This window comes from Daucus carota, chromosome 2 (genome assembly GCF_001625215.2).
Source record: "Daucus carota subsp. sativus chromosome 2, DH1 v3.0, whole genome shotgun sequence".
NCBI lineage: Eukaryota > Viridiplantae > Streptophyta > Magnoliopsida > Apiales > Apiaceae > Daucus > Daucus carota.
In genome coordinates, this window is record NC_030382.2 from 26,260,349 (window position 1) to 26,270,659 (window position 10,311).

General features: G+C 35.5%; 1 protein-coding gene across 1 annotated transcript; it reads left to right on the top strand.

Annotated features, from left to right (window-relative positions):
• The first annotated feature begins 8,035 nt into the window (after positions 1-8,035).
• On the top strand, positions 8,036-10,311 carry LOC108208634 (uncharacterized). Its single transcript, XM_064087029.1, has 3 exons — positions 8,036-9,418; positions 9,511-9,582; positions 9,716-10,311. Exons 1-3 carry the CDS (start codon positions 9,188-9,190, stop codon positions 10,094-10,096), a joined length of 684 nt encoding a protein of 227 aa, XP_063943099.1. The 5' UTR covers positions 8,036-9,187; the 3' UTR covers positions 10,097-10,311.

Sequence of the window (10,311 nt, forward strand, 5' to 3'; positions counted from 1 at the left end):
TGAATTTCACGTTTTAAATTCTTTTGGGTTTAATTATCTTTAATAATAAAAAAAAAAAATATACAGGATTTCAAAAGTGTTTAAAAATAGGTTTTATGTGGTGACGTCAGAATCCAGACCCCCGGATTCCTGGACTGTCACAGTTGGTATCAGAGCGACAGGTTACAAGTTATTGAAATTTGAATATAGATTATAGTCTTAAGTTTTCTAGAGAAGAATGTTGTGTGACCTCATATAGAGGTATTGTGAGACTATGTAGAAATAGTATAGAGATGTGATAGAGGTGTAGAATCTGGTTGGACGATCAAGTTGAGTGTAGAAGTTTAGAGAGATTTTGATTCTTAAGTTTAGACATAGGATTTCTAGTTTGTTGACAAATTGAGATGATGAATTGTGTGAAAGGTCAAGATTAGACCTAGATAGAAGAGTTTGATAGTAAATGATTGAGTTGAGAATGGTGAAAATGCAGAGTTCAGAGTATTCTGACTATACTGCATAGCTGAAAATGGTCCAGTGTATTGATTTGAGAATGATAAAGATGCATGGTTCATAGTATGTTGACCATGTCAGATATTTGGAAGATGTATATGATTTTAGTGATATATGAAGAGTTAGTGTAGAATATGAGTTGTGTTGAATCAGAAGGAGAGATTTGTAGATAGAGGTTGATAGATGAGAAGTGCATGATAGAGAGTAAGTGAAGTTGATTCAGGTTATTAGAAGCGATATTTGCGAGTAATTTAGAATGTTAATTCTCACGACGACGTTTTAAGTTAAGCGGGACAAGGTGGGCCCATAACCCACAGGGCGACAATTCAGAAAATCGAAGATATGCTACGTGTTGTGCTATGGACTTCAAAGGCAACTGGATGAAGCATGAGAACGTGAACTACTTGGGCCAGACTTATTACGAACGATAACGTCTATGATGACATTTTACGAAGCTATTGCGAGTCAAATCGATTGATTATCAAGAACGTTGAAAAGAAAACATATATCGAACAATGATTTATTGAAGTAGAGTCGGAATCTGAGAAGACCTTGGCAATACCTCTTTTCAACTAAAGATTCTTTTGATTGTTTTCTCATCAGTGAGATATTATCATGATATCTTTTCTACAAAAGTTTTGATAAATGAGATCTTTAATTTCTCAAATTCTAAGATGACATTGATATTGATTATTGGTATGAGTTGGAAAGCAAAGATGTGTGGTGAAGGTTGTTGTGAAGAGATAGTGATGTTCCTTGATATTGTTTGATATTTCTTGACATTCCTTGATATTCTTTCATCATCCTTGATATCCCTTGATGTTCTTTGATATTCTCGAGATTCTTTGATATTCTTTGATATTCCTTAACATTTCTTCAATTTGATTGGGATGAACAACCCTATTTATAGGGGACACAAGGTATACCTGTCTGTGTGATAGGAGTTGGATGGGACGCCATCACTTGTGTGTGTTGTGATTACAAGAAGGTTAACAACCTTTAGTAGTGTCTAATGTGGACACGCAACACCAAGTTCGTTGATCATGTAGATCTCTCAGTCACTCCTTTATTCAAAGGTGATCTACCTTGAAAATATCTTGTTCCTCTGAAATTTCCAAAGATTGATTCTTGGGAAATGAATTTTGCAATTGTGAAAGTTGATTCTCCAATTTCTTTAAAGCTAAAGGTATGCCAAGGCCGATCAAGGGTGAATGATGATACGTTATTACGAAGCGTATAGTGAAATCTTATAAATGATACGTTTTAGTTTTCTTCGCGGATTCTGAGGACAGAATCCTTATAAGGGGGGTAGAATGTAATATCCCATGTTTTTAAAATTAGTTGATGATTATTATAGATCTAATATGTTGATATTATTGTTGGCTTTAATGGAATAGTGATATGATTATGTGAATAGTGTGAATGTGATTATATTTGTTATTTGGATTAATATGGATTTTACAGATTTTGCGTCCTCCTTCTTTTTCTGATTCCGAGGACGGAATCCCTATAAGGAGGGTAGATTGTAATAACCCGGATTTTAAAAATATTTTTATTAATATTATAAATGATTTTTTAAAAAGAAAGGAATAAGATTTGATATTTTATTCCAGTTTAATGAGTTTTCAAAGGTTTATATTTAAACCTCGGGTTATTGTGTTATTGATAAATAATTGTATTTTCAAAACTGATTTTCATATATTGTTTTGAGAATTCTGTATGAATATTATGTGAATATATGTGTGATGTGAGTAAGTGGTATTGGTGGATTTGTTGGTTAATTAATTATGGTTAATTATGAGTATTATATGATTAATATATGAATTTTTGTGAATTTTATATTATCTGGTTTATTGTGTTAACTGCTCATATGTGGTCATATTTGAGAGATTTCAATTTCTATATGCTCAGGAGAAAATATAGTTATTTGGATATTTTCATATCGATTTATGGAATGTTAGATGATTTTATAATCGATTTACGGATTTAATTGTGTATATTTATATTGATTTATTAATTATTTGACTTCCGTAAAACCGTCCACTCGTAACGAGGTAGCAAATTTTCTTCCCGGAAGTTTCAACAAAACTCACCTCTAGCCTAATTTGAATATTCCGGACATTTTTCGTGTTTTGATTTTTTCGATCCGGAGTACGGTTTTCCCCGGAGTCGGTCCGGCGGAGTTTTTCGGGTATTTTAATTGTTGATAATTATCCAGTTTGTCTCGATAAACGTGAAACGAGATATTTTGATTATTATACTCATCCTTATCTTGTAATAATTGCAATGGGACCCGCAGACCAATAATTGAGTTAAAAAGCCCCGTTTTGATGATTATCTTGAAAACCAGTACCGATTGGACCCCGCTTTATTAATATAAAGCTATTAAATACGTATTTTCATGTCATATACGATCCAAAGGGGTACCAATTATTTGTAAATATAAATAGACCTTTCTAGAGCTTATTTTCACCCGTAAAATCATTTCACCAGTTTCTTTCCACGAATACCGAGAGAAACCGAGCGGTGTTCTTCGTGTTCTTCATAATCAAACGAAGATTTGAAGGTGTTATTGGAATCCGATGGAGGCGTATAAATAGTCAAAACGAAGCTCTTGACGAGTAGAATCTAGTATAATCATTCGTTTATATGCATATTGAACAGGTGATTTTATTTGATTTTTATAAAATTCTAATTATTAAGATTTAAATAGTGGATTTTTGCAAACGTATTTGTTTGATTGTTTTGATGATTCCATGTTGTAGTACATGTTTTTCTCGTCGTTTTGGTATATTATATGTTGAATTTCGAGTTCGGAATCATATAGAAAAGTCAGTTTGATTATTGGGTTGTGTTCTTGAGTGTTCTTGAAGGTTTGCAATCGATTTTGGGGGTTTTTAATCTGTTAAATCTGGATGTTATTCGAAGGCACCAACACGTTTAGTGCACTGAGTAGAGTTGATTGGTAGCTTCAGATTGAGTGGAGGTGGTCGGAGGAGGCCTTGCCGGAGTCCGGCAGTCGAGAATGAAGGATGGAAATCCGGCCATTTGGCCTCGTTTCTTCAAATTTTAAGCTGTAGAATGAGTTTGTGGTGGTGTATTTATGGTATCTGGAGTTGCTGGTGATTAACGGAGGCCGGGAACAGTAGTTCCGGCGAGTCAAGGGGGCGGCGATGGAAAATTTCCATTTAGCCCCCAGACTTTTGAAGATGGTGAAGTGTGTGTATCATGGTTTCAAAACTTACACAACGGCCCCTGTAACTTTGAAAAGTTACAGTTTAAACCTTGGCCAAAAACTTTCAAAAGTTTACAAAATAAACCTTTTGATTTAATTTTCTAAAATTGTTTTATTTAATTATTTTAAATTCCAAAAATAGTTTTTAATTATTTCTTTATTCAAAAATAAATCTAAATTAGTTTATTAATTAATTTTAATTAGTAATTAATTATTTTAATTGGTCAATTAATTTAAATATTAATTGATTAATTATTTTAATTAATTATTAATTGATTTTAATTGATTAATTAATTGGATTTAATTATCCTTTTTGATTTAAAAATTCCGAAAAATAGTTTCGAGCTTTGAAATATTTTTCTAAATTATGTTCAAGGCTCGACAATTGTTTATGAATGATTTCAAGTCCAGTTTCAAGTATTTGGGACTTGATTATTTATTTGAAAAGTGATTCTTTTATCGATTTTAATTCCGAAAAATGTTTAAAAATTACAGAAATTTCCCGAAAAATCATTTTGAACTCAAGACTTGATTTGACCTCTATTGGGGTGGGAAACCTTATGTGTAATGTGTTGTCTGCTATTGGTTGGATGTCTTATGTGTCGATATAAGAGTGAGAAAACGGTTTTAAACATATCTTTTGATCCGTAAGTCGGAATCGAGTGAAACGAAAGAGAGATGAAAGCTTATAAAGTCTAGTTTGATATGACATAATAATATGATGGAGTCGAGAATGTGAATAATTGTTGTTAAATGTGCCAAATGTGATTATATGTTGTTGGATTGTTATTAATTGATGACTACGTGATATATATGTCTATTCCTGATATTATATACGTGATAAATGACTTATATGACATAGTGTCATGATTTGATTAATATTGGATAAGGACATATGGATTATAGGAATTGGAATTGGTTGATTGGTTGTTGGACAAAATAGGATAACAGGTGGATAGTCTTATACATAGACGAGACGATGTCGGATTTTCGATAAGATTTATATGATATTTAATTGATAATATGTTATGTGGAATATGATTGGACTATATGGTAGAGTCAAAGCATGATTATGTGTTAAGTGATATTTGATGAGTTTAAAGGGGTATATAAGTGGGTATCGATATACGTGATATGTATATGCGATATATTGTTTAGTGACTATAGTATTATCTTATTCTCGTAAAGGATTTGGAGGAGACGTGTACGCTCGAAGACGTCAGAAAGTCACGTGGTGTTACAAAGCGAATAAGGGATGAATCGAGTAAGCGAAGCGAAGATGTACGGTAGATAGAGTATAGCCAGAGATGGTCTAGAGACTATGAGATGCATAGATTGTGAAAGTGGAAAGATGAGATTGAGATGTGAGACTGGAGTCAGATTTAAGGCAAGTATCCTGCACCCTGCTTTTGGATATATTGCATATTCTGATCCATTCTTTTTATATGTGTTGCAAGTATCCTAAACCCTTCTCTTGGATATATTGCAAATATTCTGATCCATTCCTTTGGTATCTGTTGCAAGAATTCGTACCTTTCCTTTCTATATTTAAAAGTGCATATGTTCGGATCTATTCTTTCTATTCTTCAAGTTTCTAAAGAATTTCCGTTTTATTAATTAATTCGAAGTTCAGATTGTCATTGAAGCATGTGTTGCTCAGTGATAGTTAGAGCTTTGAATGAATTGGGATCTTCTTGATTATTCAACCCGCCATTGTCATGCTGGTTTAGCAGGCTAACTTCAGTTGCTTAGCCGGTAATGGAGGATACTGAATAGTTGAGGATTTCCTGAACTGTGATTTATGAAATGATGGATCATGATTTATGAATAGATTATTATCAAAGTTTGAATTGGAATTATCCTGTTGTTGATGATAGTTATGATGATGTTCTGTTAATTTACATTGCCTTCTTGAATTGAATTAGAGAATTGGATTATTGTTTTTTTATATAAACCTGTGGACCAGATTCGTGGTCATGTTAGGCCAATGAGTGCCTTGGATCCAGTGATAGAGCATGGCGGGGCCTGCTCGGGGTTAGTGCGGAACTGATCAGCTGCCTAACCTTGGTTTTAATTAAAATGTGATAGTCCAATTCAATAATTCTTTGGAAAGATTAAATTTCTCAGTTTAAATGCTGCAAGGTATTGTAAATTATTCTATACAATACCATGAACTCATGAACTCAGGTTGAATCCTTTTATATCTTGAACTCGTGAACTTCTATTATATCATTTCAGAACTATCATTGTTTATTATTACTTGCTGAGCATTGTTGCTCACCCTTGCTATTCCTTTCTAACCATTTCAGAAAGGCTTAAAGATGAGATGATTGATTGAGATTGTGAGTAAGGCTAATGCTAGGCGAGGAGACAGAGTTGAGGATCCAGTGGTCGAGAAGTGTGCAAAAGGTTGATGAGGTTGATGCAAGCTAGAGCTGTGCTATAGGGATTCAAGTGTAAGTCATAGCTGGAATAGTTGACAGTGATTCTTCTTATCGAAGATGATCTGATTTGGTAAGAGATGTTGTGTAATAATAGTGGTAGATTCTAATTTCAATACTGTAACCTGGAAGCGATCCTGTTGTTTTGGGGGTGAAGATGTTCTCTTTTAAATCTTTTATTTAACGTCTTTCAAATCTTTTATTAAATGTTTTCAAGTTTTAAATTCTCTGAATTTCACGTTTTAAATTCTTTTGGGTTTAATTATCTTTAATAATAAAAAAAAAAAAAATATACAGGATTTCAAAAGTGTTTAAAAATGGGTTTTATGTGGTGACGTCAGAATCCAGACCCCCGGATTCCTGGACTGTCACACTGAAGGCTAAGGCGGCCAAATTTTTTGTCGAAGGAGAAACACTCTTCCGCCGGACCTACTCATCCCCAATCCTGAAATGCATAGGTCCGGAGGAGGCCGAATATTGTCTAAGAGAAGTTCACGAAGGGATCTGTGGAGATCACATGTCGGCAAAAGGCCTGGCATATAAAATCATCCGGCAAGGCTACTACTGGCCAACTATACACCAAGACGCTATGGAATTTGTGAAAAGATGCAAGAACTGTCAACTGTTCAGCAACGTGCCCCGGGTAAGCCCTGTCCTACCTTCCTCAGTTCTATCCCCGATCCCATTTGCTGTATGGGGAATAGACATCATGGGACCCTTCCCCCGGGCTAAAGGAGACCTCAGATACTTGCTTGTGTCCATTGATTATATGACCAAGTGGGTTGAAGCCAAGGCAATGCGGACGATCAATCAACAAGATGTCATCCGATTCATGGACAACATCCTGATGAGATTCGGGCTACCAAGAGTCCTGGTCTCAGATAATGGACCCCAGTTCATAGGGTCGGACTTTGAAAACTACCTGGCCGAAAGAGGCATCAAGCACAAGAAGTCTTCAGTCGCCTATCCTCAAGGAAATGGCCAGGTAGAGGTCACCAACCGGATCCTCCTGAGAGGAATTGAGAAAAGGCTTGAAGAAAGCAAGAGCAAGTGGCCAGAAGAACTACCTCATGTCCTCTGGTCATACCGAACTAGTCCTCGAACAAGCACCGGAGAAACTCCCTTCAAATTGGCCTATGGAACGGAGGCAATGCTCCCAACCGAAGTCGGGTCACCTTCCCACAGAGCAATCAACTTTGATGAAATTGCAAATGAAGAAGGACTCCGGGTCAACCTGGACTTGGTAGATGAGGTCCGAGACCAGGCAATCGCAAGGATGGAAAAATACAAAGAGAAGACCCGGGATCACTTCAGCAAAAAATCCCGGGTTAGAAATTTTCAAGCAGGGGACCTGGTCCTACGAGACACCGAAGCTTCTGATCCAACCAACACTGGCAAGTTGATGCCTAAGTGGGAAGGCCCTTACAAAGTAAAAGAAGTCCTAAGGCCGGGTACTTACAAACTGGAGAGCATGGATGGGTCCGAAGTGTCCAACACATGGCATGGACTCAGGCTAAGGAAATTCTATCAGTAAAAGACCAGATAAGAAAAAAGAATCCTAGAAGACGGCTATACATACCTAAAAAACAACCATGTATTTTGATAACTCTCAAAGCTGTGTAATCATTTTAAATATCAATGAAGTCCTTTGCCAATGATGAATCTATGTTACTATTTACCTAGGGTCCACCCATTCAATCACTCGCTTAGAAAAATTTCTGAGTAAAAACATGTTTGAGCAATCAACCCGGGAAAGATCTACCCGGGTCCATCCATGCAAACATTTACTTGGAAAAAATTTCTAAGTATAACAGCTAGAAATATTTAAGCAACCATAGTAAAACATCCAACCCGGGTAGAAGACTTGCCCGGGTCCATCTATTTCATTTACTTAGAAAAATTTCTAACACTATACCATAGATTGCCTTTAGCAACCACTCAAATAAAATTTTCCTTAAAATCGTTGCTATAGAAAAATTAAAAACAGTCTATTGCAATGGGGAAAAAAACGTTACAATAGAATCAAATTTTCGTTAAAAAATTTGAAAGGGCTGTAGAAACGAAGGTCTTTTGCAACGTCACAACCAGGCGTTGCAATAGATTAGATTTTTGGGGCCAAAAATATTGGCGGGCCAAGGAAAGTAGTAGTGGCGGGATAATGAAATATTAGAATTGCCCGGGTTAATTAAAAAAACAAACACAAAAATAGAAAAAGAGAAAGTATACACACACACACTACCACCACAGACTCGTTTATACTATTAACAGAGAGAGAAAGCAGAGAGAGGAAGAAAATACAAGAAGGTGCGAAAGAGAGAAGCAGAGAGAGGAAGAAAGGCGCGCGTGTGAGAGAGAAGTCGAAGGCAAAGCTCTGTCTATTCAGGTACACACCCCGTGTCTCTGTTTCTCTCTATGATAAATTAGGTATATATGTGTTTAATTAGGTGTGTATATATGTTTAATTGATTGTGTATATGTGTTTAATGGTGTATATGTTTAATGTTAATTAGGGGTTTAAATGGGTTTAGGTTTATTTGCTTGCATGTTCTGATTTTCTGAATTTAGGGTTCAGATTATGTTGATACATGGGTTTCTTGTTCTCTGATTTTGTGCTTTGTTAGATGGTTTTGTATATTTTTTTAATTTAGATATTTTATATGTAATAATATCGATTAGAAGACAGACCAGAGTTGACCATGAATCATGAGTTGCAGCCAGTGCATGAAAATAGTAAAATAAGATCGGAATTTGGTAGTTTCTTGGGGACAATTGGAAGACAATGTGTGCCCCTAGATTATGTGAACTGGAGCCGAGTTCCCGAAGGAGAGAAGATTGGCTGGTAGGAGTTTGTCAAGGTAAAAACAACACATACACACTACATTCCTATTTATAATCTATTTTATTGTGTATAACAGCTCGTATATATATAATCTATTTTATTGTGTATAATCTGTAGACAAAGTATATCATTCTAGAGGAGGGAAAAGATTGGGTTCTAAAGACCATCTGTGATGCATAAAGGATGCACAAAAGCCGTTTTAAGGCAGAATACTATTCAAAATATGACAATGATGAGGAAAGGCTAAGAAATCGGCCGCAGTCCATTCCTTTGGAAAAATTCAGGATTTTGCTACAATATTGGGGCCATGAAAAAATCAAATCTACTGCTGCAAAGAATTCAAACAACCGAAGAAAGGTCATTGACACACACACTGCTGGCCGTAAATCCTTTGCACAGATTGGAAATGAAATGGTATGGTCGTGGATACTAATTATCATGTTTTTCAATTATTTTGTCTATCAATCCTACTTATTAATATTTTGTTCATTTTATGATTGAAAAAGAACCAGTCGACCCCTGATACACCTACAAAGGCGGATATATATCCTAAAATGCGCCAAGGTCATGATAAGAAGGTTAGGAATAATATTTTCATAAATTATTGAAATTACTTATGTCATAAGATTATTATGAATGTTGAATATGTACATGCTGCAATATTGGGGCCATTGTATACATCAATATCTTTACATATTTTGATTTTTGTAGACTGAAAAGGACACTGGGAAGGACAATGAAAAGGACAATGACAAAGACACTCAGAAAGACAATGAGGCTGAAGAAGCAGCAAATATAAAAGAAATAGATTTTCAGGCTCATGGACCAAATTGGCTTATTGGGAGGACTGGTAGAACAAGGAAAACAGTCAACAATCAACAGCGTCAAAGCAAAAAGGCTGAAGAATTGGCAAGCCTAAGGAAGGAGATAGCTGCTGAGATGGAGGTTAAGTTGAACAAAAAGCTAAAGAGAATCCTTGGACATTTGGCTGAGAAAAATCCATCGCTCCATATAGATGTGGATGAAATATGTGCATGCTGTGAGAGTGAACATGAGCCGGAGACTGATAGCGAAGCTGCTGATGATTCTTGATCATCAGTAGTAGTATATATATCTATGTTCAAGACTTAATTAATTAGCCTATTTTGATGATGTAAGAAGTTTGATGCAATTGTTCTAGCTAGACTTAAAATCTGTTTTTTGATCAGTCATAATGGTACTGATATTGTTTGTAGTAGTCTAGGACTTGCTTCTGGCATGAGCTTGTGGTTGGTAACAGTCTAAGTATTGTTTTGAATTTGTTGGTG